General features: G+C 36.3%; 1 protein-coding gene across 1 annotated transcript in view; it reads right to left on the bottom strand.

Annotated features, from left to right (window-relative positions):
- The window catches only part of SPAG16 (sperm associated antigen 16), a 439,096-nt gene that overhangs the window by 343,799 nt on the left and 78,333 nt on the right, over positions 1 to 16,964 (bottom strand). The window contains exon 10 of the mRNA XM_069782045.1: positions 12,112 to 12,242. Coding sequence (XP_069638146.1) covers positions 12,112 to 12,242 — 131 coding nt within the window. The remainder of the gene's footprint in view (positions 1 to 12,111; positions 12,243 to 16,964) is intronic.

Below are 16,964 nucleotides of genomic sequence, written 5' to 3'. Positions count from 1 at the left end.
TTTCTGTTAATTTTATCAGTTGCATACTTCAAAGTGTGTCAATACTGATATTTTCAGAATTTACCACGAAGAAAACATTGAAATCGGAATAAAAAGAAAATCATCAGTAAGAATGACAAATAAATAAGAAAGACAAATAAGAAAGACAAAATAAAAGCAATATGTATATTTTATAAGCACATTCAATATGCATGCTTTTGTATATGAAAAAGATGAAATGTGAAAACACACAGGCACACCTGCAAATGGGACAGTAACAGAAGCATGAAGTCATTCCTGTGATCTGATTTGTAAGGAAATCAAAAGGTCAGCATTTAGCAATCATACCAGATATTTCGCAAATATGGCATCTTAAATTTCATTCAATTATAATTCTGTCTTGAAAGTACAGCTCTGTAATACTGTGTATTTTCAAGTGCAAGAGAACTGGCACTTGTTCAAGAATGCAGAGCCCAAGATACTGAAATTGTAACCTTGGAGAGGCTTTTTCTGGGCAGTTCAGATCACCCTGTAGTGTGAAACCACAAGGAAGTGCTGTCTGACCTTACCTTTTAGGCAGGCATACCTAGTAAGTGTAAAAAAAAAGGCAATCCTCAGTTATTTTGAGCACAGAACTTTGTCCTGTGTCCTATGTCATCTTCACATGGAGTATACAAAATTGGTTAAGACCATTTTTCACGTGTTTTCTGTTCCACTGTCCTGGGCAAAAATCTAGAATTATGTGTCTATGTGGAATAATCCCAAGCATTTGGTAATAGTTTAAAGGTTATTCCATGACATAAAAAAGATAGTATCTGAAAAACTCTATAATGGATATGAAAAGTTAAGCTTCATCTTAACCATATTGAAGCACAAATGATGTGAATGTCCTGAGGAAATACTTCATTCATTTTTGTAGTGACTCCAGTTCAGTTTTCACAGATATTTCTCCTTATTGCTCTTTTATTCTTACAAACTTCCATTGAACAATGCAGCAAGTTTGTCCACAATCCAATAATTTTTTTTTTTTTTGGCCTACTGGATATGTACTCACTCAAACACAAGAGTAAATACACCTATTTTCTTCTTTAAATTTCTTATATTTGTGTTGCTTTTCTTCAGACACACTGCAGCTACTACAGTTTAAGTACTAGGTTCATTTTAATAATTGAAAATCTCCTTTAAAAATATTTAGATAGTGAAAAAACAGCTGAAGATTTTTTTTTAAACTTCAGATATTAACATCCCACAAGATAAAACACCAATATGATATTTTCCAAGCCGAAGGGATTAGGAGATAGAGTTATGCAAATAGATACTGCCATCTTTATGTACCTCTGTTACTGTTGTATCTCTAAATCATGGCAACCATAAATACTCAAAAACCTTTAGTGATTTTACATTCAGGTTTTGAAACTATCCTACAAATGAATGGTAGGTGATTTCAGTTTCTATTATCTCAGCCAATAAAAAAAGGAATCATTAGTGCAGTAGGTTTCTAATACATGCACATCTTTTCATAGGTCAGACTAAGAATAAGGAAAGATCAGAAGCATTACCAGATCAATTTACAATTTCTACAAGATAATATCAAAGAGAGTGAAAAGTGCTTTATGGTATTAATTGCAATGCATTAGATGTTTTGGCAAATAGAATTCTGCATTAAAACACAGCATGTGCAACCTCACACACTATTTCAGAGTAGCAACTGATTTTTGTATATTATGCATTATTCTAGTATTGATGTAAGTCACTTCTATTTATTTAGAATATATAAATTTTAATTTAGCATTATGTTTTTATTATGTTCCTCTTCCTTTTTCTCTACCACAATATATTACACATTGAACACTCTCTGGTTCTCAGAAACGTCACTCAGCAATACTCCTTACTTTCCCCGAAAACAAACTGCTTATCTATAGGCTAATCGTATATATGTTGCTGACTCTGATATTTATACAGTCTTGATGTGACTGCCTAAAAACTTTACTTTTAAAAAAAATTTACTTTTTCAAAAGATATATATTTCCTTACATGGAGAAATTCATTGCCAAATACTAGAAAACTTAAAAACTGACACATGGAATCAAAACTAAGCTTCTTAGATAAACACTTCCTTCTGCATTTCTTGACAAAGAGTAGCTCTGAATGGGTGCTAAAAATATAATAAAAATGCAAATGACTCTTCAGTTTACAAGAAAATTTCAGTATTGTACATTAATTGAGGATCTTTTTACAGGTAAATATTTAAAGTCGTATCAAAGTCAATGAAGTATCAAGACAGATATTATTCACCTTTTGGAAATCCTGGAGTTTAGCATTTTCTCGTTCTAAAATAGATTGAGCACTTTAAAAAAAAAAACCAACACAACAAAAAAAACCCCCACACCCTCCATTTCCACAATGTGAGTTCCCTCATGCAAATTAGTATCTGTATATTTCATTTCAATAAAATCTCAACATCTTGTTCACACTTCATAAAATACATTTATGAATTTATTTTCAAAATAACTTTCTTTAAAACTTAGCACTTCATCCATATGACAAGCATCGAACCAATTTCTTTTAATTTTTATAAATTACATTTGTTCAAAATAACCACACTTCAAGTGAATATTTAGTTATTACTGTATTTGATGTTCAGAATAGTTGGATCACCACAGGCAGACTGTTTTCAGTTGAACACTTATCAGAAAATTACTAACCCAATCTATTCAACCCCTTTCGTGTCCACAGACTATTGGGAATAAAAATAAAATAAAATTTAGTACAGCTGACAGTTACCAGCCATCATACCTTTCAGTCTACAGAGAATATGCAAGAGCCTTAAAGTTAAGACAATATCTTTTTACAATCATGTTTTTGTAAACAAGTACTTCCAGGTTTTTCTGCAAAGTCTCCTTTAAAAACTATGAAGGTAACCAGTTAAAAAAAAAAAACCAAACCAAACACTATATGCTTTCCCTCTGTGGATCTTCCCTGAAAATTTTCTGGTTTTCTGATAAAGATGCTTGTTCACTAACAAAATTACAGAGATACCTAGCTCATTTCATGTGTGCACCATAAAAGAACACAATATGACTTCAAATTATTACTGCTACGGTTTCAAGCTTCCCGTTAAAGTGATGGCCAATGCCTTCCCACAGGAGTAATCACTTGTGGCCAAAGTTGTAGACAAAGCTAACGAGAAATAAAAAGACTTCTTAAGACTATGATAGCCAAAAGCTTATAGAGAGGAACAGGAAGGAATATTTACCAGGGAAAAAGTGAGTGGGGAGAAGAGGCAAATGCGGAGCTAAGGGAACCATTTACTTCTCTTATTATTACCACGTTAGGTAGAAAAAGCTACAAATGAGGTTGAAAGGGTTGTAGCCAGGAGCTGTGCATTCATACCATTGCTGCAGCAAGCCCTCACAGAGCTTCTCAAAGTGAGAGCCACACAGTTCTCACTGATTATTCACAGAGCTTACTTTTTCTCCTTATTAAACTGCATTACATGGAGCTAAACCACATTTGACATTTTCCTATGAGTACTTCTTCCAAATAAACTGCATTAAAGCTGTTACAGAGACTGTACGATAATGAACAGACTGAAGTCCGTGAAATAATCTCTCCATTACAATATGGGCCTTAATGCAGAAAGAAATTAAGAACTTAATTTCTATAGGAAACAGTGATACTCTGAAATCAAAGGTTAAAGCACTGAACTGTGACTCAGAAGACATGAATTTAATTTCTGGATCTCCCACTTAGGTAATCTTGCAGAAGTTATTTCACATGAGGACAATACCACCTCACAGGACTGTTGGGGAGATAAGTGCATGCGTGAGGTCTCAGCTAGCAGGATAGAGCTGTATGAGCACATAACACAGATATATATGCCTACTCTGTCTTCACTGCACATTAGATCTAAATTAAATCTGTGCTGCCCACTGCAGCCTGGCACTCTTTAGTCCCTGACTCAGCTTTTGAGTTTCCCATGCTGGTGCTTGCTGCAGCTTAGGCTGCAGGCATCCACATTTCTGAGAGCTGCTCAAGCCCAGGCTGCTTTGCACATATCTCATCCAGCTGTGCCTGAGATGGCACCAGACCTCTGGAGAAAGGACCTTGGTGCCAGTCTGTGTGCCTGACATCAGCCACACATGCTTTCACAAGGACAGAGAGGCAGCTGGGGCAATAAGCCAGACAAAGCATATTCTTCCCTTCCTACTGTAGGTGTTGTTACATGTACCCACCACACTTTGGGGCTTTAGGGTTGTCACTTGTTCTTTGGCAGGAGGATAAGAACTTCATTTATTTGCATTGTAAACACACCTTCATACTTCTCATCTAGGCCAGCAAAATGCCTTTTCAGTCATGGGGAAAAAAAGGCATAAATGCAAGCATTTATGAAAGGAAATTACTTGAATTTCCTATATTGTAAGGATAGATCTAACAAATTTATTATTAACATTAATTTAATGCTAAAATACTTGACAGGATGTATCACATAAAGCTAGCAGTTTAAAACACCACAAAAAAACCCCCTTGCTGCAAGTGTGCAGACTGATCTGTCCAGAGTGACCCAAGCAGAGTTGCTCTTGTTCCTCCCCTGCATCAGGAAGCTGCACTGGGTGACTCTTGTTAATTCTACATTTAACTGTCTCTTGCATTAGCTCCTTCAGACATATTCGAAGGTTGTTAAAATGGGGAGAGCGGAAATAAAATAGGAGAAATAGGAATTTCTTTGCATATACACAAGGAGATAAGGATCAACCCAAGCTTCCACTCATATTTCTTCTACTTTTGAAAAAAGGCAGAATTTGAATACTTCAAAAGAGGCAGAACTGAGTATTTGAATATTTCAGCACATGCAAAAATCCAATCCTGCAACTACACTGTCTATGCTTATTCAGCAGACATTAAAATTAATAGCACATACATCTAAAAGTATTATTAGATAGATATACATGTTCACATATGTGTTTATGTGCATTTCTATATATAATTAAATCACAGAATGCTTGAGGTTGGAAAGGACCTCTGGAGGTCATCTGGTCCAATGCCCCTGCTCAAGCAGGGCTACATAGAGCCAGTTGCTCAGGACTGTGTCCACATAGCTTTCCAGTAACTCCAAGGGTGGACACTCCACGACCTCTCTGAGCAACTTGTGCCAGTGCTCAGTCACCCTCACAGTGAAAAAGCATTTCCTGATGTTCAGAGGGACCCTCCCACTTCAGTCTGTGCTCATTGCCTCTGGTCCTGTCACTGGGCAGCACTGAAAAAAGCCCAGCTCCGCCTTTTTGCACCCTTCCTTCAGACACTTGCACACATTAATTCATGAGATCTGCCCCCATGCCTTCTTTTCTCCAGGCTGAACAAGACCCAGCTCTCAGCCTTTCCTCATAGGAGAGATGCTCCAGTACTTTCTTCATCTTCATAGCCCTTTGTTGGACTCTCTCCAGTATGTCCATGTCCCTCTTGCACTGAGGAGCCCAGAACTGGACTCAGCACTCCAGGGGTGGTCTCACCAGTGCTGCGTAGAGGGGAAGGATCACCCCCCTTGACCTGCTGGAAACACTCCTAATGCAGCCCCAGATACCAGTCACCTTCTTCGCACAAGGGCCCCCAGGTCCTTTTCTGACAAGTTGCTTTCCACCTGGGCAGTGTCCACCATATACTAGTGCATGGGGTTGTTCCTCCCCCGGTGCAGGACTTCACAATTCTCCTTGTTGAACTTCAGGAAGTTCCTGTAGGCCCATTTCTCCAGCCTATTGAGATCCCTCTGGATGGCAGCATCACCCGCCAGTGTGTCACCTACTCCTCCCAGTCTGGTATCATCTGCAAACTTGCTGAGGATACACTGCCCCATTGTCCAGATCATTAATTAAGAGCTTAAGTAGGACTGGATCCAGTACTGATCTCTGGGATACACTGCTAGTTACTGGCCTCCAACTGGATTTGGTGTCACTGATCACCACCCTCCGTACCTGGCCATTCAGCCAGTTTTCAATCCACCTCGCAGTCTGTAAATAACAGTCATACCTACATAGTAGGGAACTCAGTATTTTTATATGCAGGTGAGACTCACTTTCTTCATCTTTGACCTCAGTGTTATATAAGTAATTTGAAGAAATAAAGCTTTGGCTTTTGAAGAACAATAACAGAAAAGGGATATTTGCAGTTCTAATAAAAAAGTAAGTTCCTTACATAGTAAGTCTTTGAAAGGTTCAATATTTTAAATTATTTGCTTAGAGAATTACAAGGACATAAATTGGCTTTAATGGAATGTCTAACATCTGAAAAAAAGGGCCTCCTCTCCTAAAGATATTTTTAGAAAGGTGGTCTTTGTCTCAGCCAAATTATATAAATGTTTTCAAAGGCCTAACATGAAAGATCCCATGCTGGGATGGTTAGTCCCAGGGAAATACAGACGCCTCAGGATTGCAGAGCAGTTTGATAAGAAAAACAAATTCCATTCTGGAGCTAAACCTTAGCTGTCAGAGATACAGCTTTGAAATCCACAATTTAAAAACACCCAAATTTCCTTTTAGCAGTCATGGACTTGAGTCTGAAGCATGGAATGGAAATGAGAATGAATAAGATACAAAACAAAGTGAACAGAACAAAAACAGGTGGCTTCTGAATGACAGAAGTTGGAAGGCAGGGAGTGTCATACTGCCCCAGCAATGCATGCAAGACATGCTCCAAAAAGCTTCGAAATCTGCTAAGCTGGAGCTAAATTGATCAAAATGGCTACAGCATGAGAGGTTAGGATATGCAGTAGCTACCTTCTATGTCATATTCCTTTAAAAACAGGTATAATTTCCGTAGGAAAAATAAGCAGCAGCTGATGTTGCTAATGCAAATCTCTAATTCACTGTGGCTACTCATGCAAGAAATCAGCACATGATGGCACAATTTAAAAGTTTTACTGTTAATGGAAAAATGTAGTTTAATAAAAAAAGATCCTTTCTAATGACCTAAGGAGGCAAGAAGAAGGCTTAAATAATTAATAAGGATTTTCCTACCTCCCTGAATTTTCCTCCTTCGACAGGAAATTTCACCACATGAATTTTGGACTTTGAATCCTCTGTTTTCTAGTTTGTGTTATACAAGGACACAATATGATTCATATGACTGATCACCTCTTGGTAGCTGGACGCTATTTTGCTTGGCATCGTTCAGACATGGAACAAAATGACATTACTTCACCACCTCTAAGACAACAGAGAGATGGAAACAAGTGGGCAGAGCACAGGAAAAAGGGTGACATTTGTCAGTATAACAGGCAGCAGTCTCAGCAAACCATCAGGATAAAGAAGTTCCTCATGTCAACACACACAAAGAATTCTCTTTCCTGCAAAGATTATTAGTCTGTTTGCATGTGTATGTGCATCTGTGTGTAAATATGTATCCCTATGTTTAGAAGGAGAAGTAGTAGTAGAGGGGAAAGAGTACAGGGGTTTGCAATAATTTCTGTGCAGTTTTACCTCCGCAACTTTGCACAAGGCACCACAAGACTGTAACTTTAATTTCAATTTGTGAATAAGTCTCTTATAATCACTTACACAATTTTATGCTGCAAGTTAATTTGCATGGTTCCCAAGGAGATAAGTTTTTTAAAATCTCCTCTGGAATCCACTGATAAAAAATGGGGGAAACCAGTATTATAAGATATAATGATGAATTAGTCCCTATAGAAAAGTTATCTTTTACTAAGCCCATCAGGAAAGCCTAGATAATCACAAAATATTTTGTATGTGCTTTTCTTTATTATCTCCAGCTTCATATTTTTACTGCGCCTAGGCAGAGCATTTGCGATTCTCTATCTTTTTTCTTTTACAAAATATCAAACAAGGATAAAGGATTTGGGAACATCAGGTTACATGTAAACAAGAATTATATATGATACATTTGCTATTTATGCAGGTATGCTTACTAGGTAAAGCATCCATTTAAAATATTAGCCCATATACTTTACAAATTCTACCCACAATCAAAAGTAGCATTTTTACAGCAATTACTATACATGATAAACATCAAATAAGCTTTGAATGGAGAATTGTAACCTCTGTGCATGAGGCATGGGAGGGAAGGAGGAGGACAAGATGACATAATCTTAAAAAATTAACAAAAAAGGGCAAGAAAAGGTGATAGAGCCTTCACTTCTCATTCTGCTTGAGTTAAGGGCTATTAAAAAAAAGCTCATAATTAATGTGCAAATAGCCAGTATTTTCATCACACTGATTTTCTGATCTGAGATTTAAACAAGAGAAACAGAACCATTTTCTACCTACAAAATACATTAAATTATATGCTAAATATCATATTGTAAATTACTGCTAACATTCCAGATGCATCTCAGATAAGCATCTCTCCAAAGCAATACATGTAATTTTTCTATTTTCCAACACTGTACTAACCATTAAAAATGCACTGAACGATGTTCACAACTTCCTTTTCCCAAGTGAAGACAATATAAACCATGACAGATGTACTATTGCATATGGTGAGAGTAGAATTACCTTCCATGGAAAGCCATGCAAAGCCCTTGGGGTTACATGAAAGATGCAGACAACAGGTGAGGAGAAAGTGAACAGTAAGCAAGTAAGATTGGGAAGATCATTTAGGCATTATGGATCCTACAGTGATTCTTGTAGGCAGAGTAACATTTACCAGGATATTTACAAGGACACTGGATAAATGTGAGCTTAATGCAGAAGAGGAAAGCCTACGTGATGATTTGAAAAGTGGGAAACATTCAGCTTAGCAGAAAACAAACATGGTTTCCCAAGGGATTCCGCCCCCCCCCCCCCCCCCCCGCAAATACGAGTTTCAATGAATACTAATGAAGGTCTAAAGAACTAATCTACATCAGCTTTACAGCATGTGAAAACTGTGACTTTGGATTTGCAGGTGCTCCAATTTCTAGAGAAATGTAAAGGAACCTAGTAATATACACACACGAAGCAGATTCTGTTCTGTCTTTTTGATACACTGGTTCTGATGAGAAAAACCTAAATCATAAAAAGGCAAATTTGGTCTCCTAAGTCAATAGAAAGTTTTCCATCTATCCTATGGACTACAAGAAACAATTCTCATCTAGTGGATACTGATTTCCACCTTCTGTCTGTAAACCAAATAGACAATCATAATTACTATAAATACATGTAGTGAAAGTTTAGAATTTCTTTAAATGGGCCATTTTTATTTAATTCCCTATACAAAGAATTTAATCTAAGTCATTCTTCTCTGAAAAAAATCTCGATTTATGCATTTAATAACCTCTTGGACTTCCAAGGAATGCCAGATTCAGAACCGAACAGCTGCTGTGTCAAACTAAAAATGATAACCCAAGCTCTGTGTGCATTAGCTGTGTGCCTTGAGATTGGATTCCATAACATCTAATAAGGAATGTGCTCCATTCGAAGCTCTTCCTAAAAAACAGAGTATTAGTAACTTCTCTCCTCTCTTTGAATTCTTAGCCACCTGCAGCCAACAGGGTACTAAAAGTGACCCTTTCTTCAACACAGAGATCTGTCTTCTTGAAACACATGGGACCCTCAGTACTTCTGAGTCTGTTATTACTCTGTCAAATTTGTTTGAAATTGGGCAGGGTGTTAAAAAAAATACTGTAGGTCATGCTGTCAAAATAAAGGCCTAGCTTTAGTAAACCAGGTGACAATATAGCCTTTAACATTAACAAGAGAAACAAAAGACAGTCTTTCTTCTCAATCACTTAAAAAGATTGATTTTAAGTAGAGGTATTCAGATAGGAAAAACTCTTTGTTAATGGAAATGACTGTAAATTTTAAATGTTTTTTTTCAGACACGGTTCAACATGTAGAAACTATGATCCACCATGTACACAAAGAGATTATTAAGCAAATGAAAAGTTCAATTACGTTGTGTACATTTTTTCAAGAACACTTTAAAATTCTTCCTTTGTTCTTTACGTGTTTTTATATTTTTACATTTTTTAAATAAGCACTTCATTTAATTTCAGAGCACTATCCCAAGCTCCCATTTTCTTTAAAGCATTATCTTTACATGAAAGTCAACATCATATTGCCAGTATATGAAATTATATACACATCCTCACTGTTTTTTTTTTATTTAGTTGCTGTTTCTCCAAGCAAGTTCTAAAGTGTTTCCAAATAAGTTTAAAGACATCCAATTTAATTTTATTCCAGTAAATTGCTTTCTCAAGTGGCATTGTATCCTTGAGGTGTGATATCTAGTTATTAGCTGTAGAAAATACTTAGAATTCCCCAGCACATAAGACTATCTCTTCTAGCAATAACTAGAAGCACTGGATATAAGGATCTAGAATAACGCTTTCAGTCAGATATAAAAACATAATTCAAGAAAGATAAGGAAAACAAGGAATAGTCATACATGAACATGTTTGATATTTATCTGTTATTGTTCAACTATAAGATAATGGAAAAATTTAAGTAGAGATGTGCTTTCTTGACTAGCCTATGAGCTTTTACTATTTTCAATTACATATTACCTATTTTAACGTTCACAAGTAGTTTGTAACACCATTCAAAAGTAATCTGCAACTCAAACCCGGCCTCCTACTACAGGTAAAGGCAAACTTTTAACAAGGCAAACAGTAACATGAAAATGATTACTTTAGACTTGCCCACCTGTAGCGCAATATAAATCTTGTGATGATGTACCCCGTAAAGGTTACATTTTGATCATTGTTCCACCCCATTCACTGAAAATCTTGCCAACTGTGGAAGTGTCTTCCTCCTCCTCCAGACTGATTTTTCTTTTCCTTTTTTTTTTTTTAAAAAAAAAACAAACCAAACAACCTTCTTGCACCTAGCGTTCTTCAGATAAGCCCAATAACTCACTAATATTTTGGGTGGATTTACTACAGCCTCCTCAGAGTAGCAGCACAGAGACACCAGCTGCAAGCTTTCTTTCCTGAGCAGACCAATATGACTATACAATACAGGAGAAAATTATTCAAAATATTGCCTTACAATTATAGGTTAGGAATTAGCCAGACAGAAAACCAGAACCTGAGCATCTGAGAGACTAAGCAGAAGCCTGCCCAGCTAGGCCAAAACTCAAAGCAGTACGGTGGATATTTATTACAAAATATGGGCAGCCACCTAAAGAAAGTATCTGTGACCCTTGCATTATAATTATTAAATCTGTAAAAATTGTTTCCATTTTCACAGACAACATTTACCTTAGACCCACATCAGTATGTTCTGATTTGTGTCACTGCTTTCCTTGGCTATGATTTTGTGTACTATTTATATGGTGTACTACTCTATTTCGTCACAATACTGATTTTTTTCAACAAGTCAGTCAATTAATCTCTTAATCCACAAGAGAATTACATTGCCCAAGTTTCTGGCCGTTTAAAACATAACTACATTTGATTATGTTTCTCGGATGCAACAAGAAATTAAGCTTCTAAAATTAAGTGTAGGAATACAGTTTTTCTTTAGGGAGATACCTTCAGAAGTAATCTACTAGCAGTCTGAGTGTAGTTAAGAACAGCATCAAGCTACATAAAGTTTATCCAAATGACAAAAGTATTAATTATTCTTAAAATTTATTTAAAAATATATTCATACCTAGACAATGTGTCAGAATTGTCTGAACTTTGCTACTAGCTCTAACATTTTTTTTTCATATTTTTATGTTTATTCTTCCTCAGCTGCAGCTAGCAAGCCCTGAAATGTCATTGCTTACAGGCTATTTGCACACTCAAGCTAATCTAAATTTAAACTCTTCTGATTTTTGACCCAAGGGAATAAACTGCAAACAAACACACATTACAAAAATATTCAGCATTATAATTCGGTTTCCTGGAACCTGAGTTTATAGTCATCTCTGGTTCCCATTTCTATATCTACTAACCAAATCCCACCCTTCTTACATAAAAGATGAATCTCAATCTGTAAACAGTTCTGCCCAGGTGTTTTACTGTATTTATGCTCCCACTAAATTTCATGATTATTTTTTCTACTTTCACATTCTTCAGACAGAATGTCCCCAGACTGCTGCCAGTAGTTTTTCAGAAATTTACTTAAAACAAATGCTTCTCAATGACCTGGTGAACAATAAAACTCAACATGTATATAACAATAAAATTAATGTACTGTTAATTGTTCCTACCAGTTCACTGCTAAGTCGTGCACTTGGAAAATGTTGCTCAGTTTATACTCTCCAGATTTCAGGGGTTGAATATATTCTGTAGCATGCACAAGGTATGGGTTCACTTGAGTATCAACAGGGAACTCTGAATCCTGGAGAAAAAATAAAATTCTTAATTCTCAGAAATGCTGTGTAAATTCCTACAGTATACTACAACTTATGTTACTATTTTTAAAACACAATTTTGTCTTATTTTTTTCCACTCTATTTTTGTCCTCTGCTCAATTTTCACCAATTTTTTTAAATCACTGTTGTCCTGATTTTATTAATTTTGATATGTATTGTTAAAGCTGAGTGCAGGCATAACTGAAAGACTGGGGTCCCTAGTGAACAACTGAATACTATGAGAACTATTAGTTTGTTCTTCTAAAATTATATTACTAAGAGTTAACTTCTGGACAGTTATATTAGTATAGCATTGCTCTAGAAAGAGACCAACCATCAATAGTAATCATTACCTGCAACCAAATATAAATTCACCGTTTATGCCAACAAAACCCCTTCTTCCCCCAAAACAGAAAAAAAAAACCCCACCCACATAGTTCAACATAACAGCAATGGGAAAGAAGCAACTCAACACTGTGAATATGGTGAGATTGAGCAAAAAATGGCAAATAAAATGCTGCTGTCATTTATACTCATAACAAAGTTTGTGTAACGATGTGGGTGTTAAGTGACAAAAACTTGGCCTGATACTTTTAGTGTTAATGTCATTTATGTACCTGCTACTGGAAGAAGATACAATGTTTAAAACCAAAGGCTGTTAAATTGTTAGTATAAAATCCCCTATATAAAATTCAGGAGAATCTCTGTTTTTAGTAAGTATTTTGTGAAGGGCAGTCAAAATTTAGGTAAATGTATTAGTTTTCCTTAAACAGAAAAAAATGTTTTAAAATCGTTTAACAGTAAGTTTAAAACTACCAATTTAAGATGCAGTGATCTACCCTGGAACAGACTGTCTCGCGATTAAAAGAAGTTAACTTCTTGAATCCTTTCAATTTTATCAACTGGCATCTGGAAAGCTCCTCAATTTGGAATGAAAGAACTACTCCTATTGTCCAAATCACTCCATTTATATTTTATTTCCTTCTCTTTATTTTTCTTATGCGTACCTCCCATACTGGAGATGAAAAGAATAAAGTTCAGGCCTACTGAGCTGAACTGCTCAGCACAGTGTGGTCTGTAGTGTAATCACTGACTTATCACCTAAATGAAACAGTATCCACTGTGATTATAAATGAAAAAAAATCATACAAACACAAAGAGAGGAGGGCTGTAAACAATACAATGGAGAGCAGCTATAAGTAAATAACCTGTTTTCTCCTTTGACTTCAAATACATATATATAGATCTAGACTGTAACTCCAGATAGTATTTCCCAAGGATCACCATTACTTGGATAAGAAGATCTTTGTCCCTACTTGAATAAAGACTGAAGGACCAGTTTCACACATGCCACACAATCCCCAATAAATTCACCAACACAGTAACACTTGTTGAAGAGGGAACTGGAACTCCAGGCTGCAGTTCAGAGGACTCATTTTCCAAGTCAGCTGCTGATGCTGTTTAACAGCATTGACTACACCAGCAGGCGCTTCCAGATTTGCAGCTTTTTAACAGCCTCTCCAAAGCAGCAATCCAGGGAGACAGCATCTGCCTCTGTAAAATTCAGTTACAGACCTGAAGCAAAGTCCTTTCTTCAAGGCTCTTGTTCGCTTATCATAAAAGGAGAAAGATAGACCTAACATCTGGGAGGTCTCAGTCCTGGAAGTCTGTGGCTTCAAGAACAAACAGGAAAGCTAATTTTGCAATTCAGATGAAACTATTTATACATTACACATCAATTTAGAATGAACTCTGAAGATAACTCAATCTACATGGACATCTTAAGAGTATGCTATACAGAATTCTCTCATTTGGTAGAAGTGACAATCATCAAGAAAAACATCCTCATCATCAGATAATGAAAGGCAAAATCATACGTTGATTGAAGTGGATTGCTCAGCAAAGATTCATGGGTAACATGCTTAAGATCCACGGCAGGACTGCATTCCCAAAAAGGTCCAAATCCTTCAGATGCATATACTGAGCAGACAGGAGAACACAAAAATACTTAACACCAACAGAATACTAAGACACCCTGAGCTGTTAGCCCAGTTTTCTTCAGCTCCAGCAGTTAACCTAGAGGGATAGGAACCACAGAATTATTGCTGGACTGTGCCAGCTTAGGAGCAGAAAATCTGGTCCCCTGGACACAGCAGAGACATTCTTGCTATTAATCAAAAACCTTACTGTAGACTTGATATTTGGCATGCATGCTATCAGATAGAGGGGGCTGAGGTTTCCACAATAAACCTTCTCAAACTGACGTCAAGTCAGACATGAGCAGACTTGAGTTTTCAGACTCTTCGCCAAAAAGAATACAGATTTGCTGGAGCCAGACCTGGCTTTACCAGGTAGATGGGCAGAAGGGTTTGCAGCATAAGAAGGATTCTGGATAGAAGGAAACAAACACATCAGCTTTCCCAAAGAGGGAACTAGGAAATTATTCTGCATAGAATAAAAAAACTGGCTGTGAATTAGAGAGAATAGCCCTTCGTACTGCCATACAAGTCATAGAAAAAGAATTTCAGATAGCTATTTGGACATCATCAACTGCACTTACTTACAATCACCTTGAAATAACCGCCCAGATTTTTAGGCCAATAAATGGTGTATAATGGTATTCAAAACTCATGACTTCAAAAACATCATCTCCACTGAAGAGAGTTGATATTGCTTCTTGCTACAGAATATTTTTTTTGTCAATATCTGCATGTGAGGGTATTGAGTACATTTGAGCATCAAGTTATTATTAATGGTTAACCATGTGCTTTAAAATAATGAATGAATTCTCCAGACCAAAAGAAAAACATGTTGCTATGGAACTGGGTGATAGAGCTAAACTGACAGAATTAAATGCATGTATATTTAGTATTAGACACAGAGTTTCTGATCTATGGCATGTCACTGTACAGTCCGATCAGAAGCAGATCATAGTCTGAGGTCACAACTATACAGTCCACTTGATCTCACCTATGCACAGTTGACATGTCCCAAAAAGGGGATTATACAAGTATGATCAAGTAGTATTAAGTTGAGAATATCTGTGAGCCTGTGCTGGCTTTACAGTCTGCTCCAGTGACATTCTTAGAAAAGCTAAAAAAGCTCTCTTGTAAGTTCCAAGAGTGAACTACATTTGCCTAGTACAATGTGGTAGAAGGTACCAGTTTAGGTGGTATTAACAATGATCTACTTTGACCTGAGACTTCAGAAGCCGAGGACAAGGACAGAAATCTTCCAGGTACACCAGGCAGTGAAGAGCAGCTGTATCACAACACGGGGCTGAATTGTAGAGAAGGAAGCTTCAATGGTTGCAAGACGCCTCAAGGAAAAAACTGAATAAGATAAATGGCATACTACTGACATAAAACACTGGACTAGAACTGGGAATGAAGGTTTATATCAGCCTCCCTCTGTGAGATTACTGGCATGGGCTATTTTCCAATTTTCCTACTACTATTCTTTCTATAGTATTCTATTCTATATAGTATCTATTCTTTTCCTACTACTATACTTTCCTACTACCACTATTTTCCAGGAAGGTGAGCTCTATGACTTGCATCGAGAGGCAGATCTTCTGTATTCTTCAAAAGACTTTTCTTGCAAGTATAATACTGATAAAAAGCCAAAATACATACACACGTATAGTTAAACTCTAGCCTCATTTTCGATCAGTGTGGTCTAAGTTATTTTCTAAGAATAGTCAGCAGACTAAGAGATTTATTACTAACTCTAATTAACCAAGCTAAACGGCTTTATTAAAAATAGATTGTCATTAAAGAATGTAAGGAGGGTAACTGCACACAATATATTTTAAGGACTACACTAGTCATTACAAAACCACTTACAAAGACTATACAGTTTTCTGAAGACTTAGCTGATCATTCACGTTTGCAACATTTTCAGGACATCCTGCTGTGAGAAGCTTTAAAGGAAAGACTGAAATTACCATACTCTTTAAAATGCCCATCAACCACTAAAATTAAGAATGGAATAAAATCAATGTATTTTAATCTGAAAATGTACACACACAGCAGGGATAACCACTAACTTTTTTTTAGAATTTGTTTGCACTTAACCTAATGGTAGCCATCCTGTTAATTTGTAGGAATGAGCATACAGCAAATTTCAAGACTACAGACTATCAAAAGAATACCATTTTTTCTCCCATTTCATAAGCTTTCTACACTGCATGTTCTATAAAGATGCTATCAACCTGAGTCAAACTTTTTAAATGATTATGAAAATAATTAAGCTAGTGACTTAATGATCAGTGCAAGCCCATCTATTACAGACCCAAGACCTGGAAGACATTTTCAGTGGATTGCAGCTTAAAAATGACATACACAGCCTAACAAACCCACTCCAAAATCTAGTTTTGAATTTTATGTTTTTTAATTTGATTATAAAAAAAGTAAGACTGGATCTGACAGAAGTTGCAGATGCTCACTGCTAAGTTTTGTTCCATCTAAATCATATTTATGTTTCCTCTTTGAAGCTAAGAAGCTACATATAGAGTTTTGTTTGCAGAAACACTTCTCAATATTTTTATCCTATACAATTATTTTGTAAGCTTTTATAGATATGCAAAACTTTAGCTTCAAACTGCCTTAATGATGCTCAGAAATCACATTCCCAGAACACTAGACTCAATTTCCATGGAATGGTAGGGGCTTAGAATGGTAACTGGCATAGGACATTGGTCTTATCTT

This window comes from Haliaeetus albicilla, chromosome 4, assembly GCF_947461875.1.
Source record: "Haliaeetus albicilla chromosome 4, bHalAlb1.1, whole genome shotgun sequence".
In the NCBI taxonomy this organism is placed as follows: Eukaryota; Metazoa; Chordata; class Aves; order Accipitriformes; family Accipitridae; genus Haliaeetus; species Haliaeetus albicilla.
This window is presented reverse-complemented; position numbering and strand designations above follow the sequence as displayed.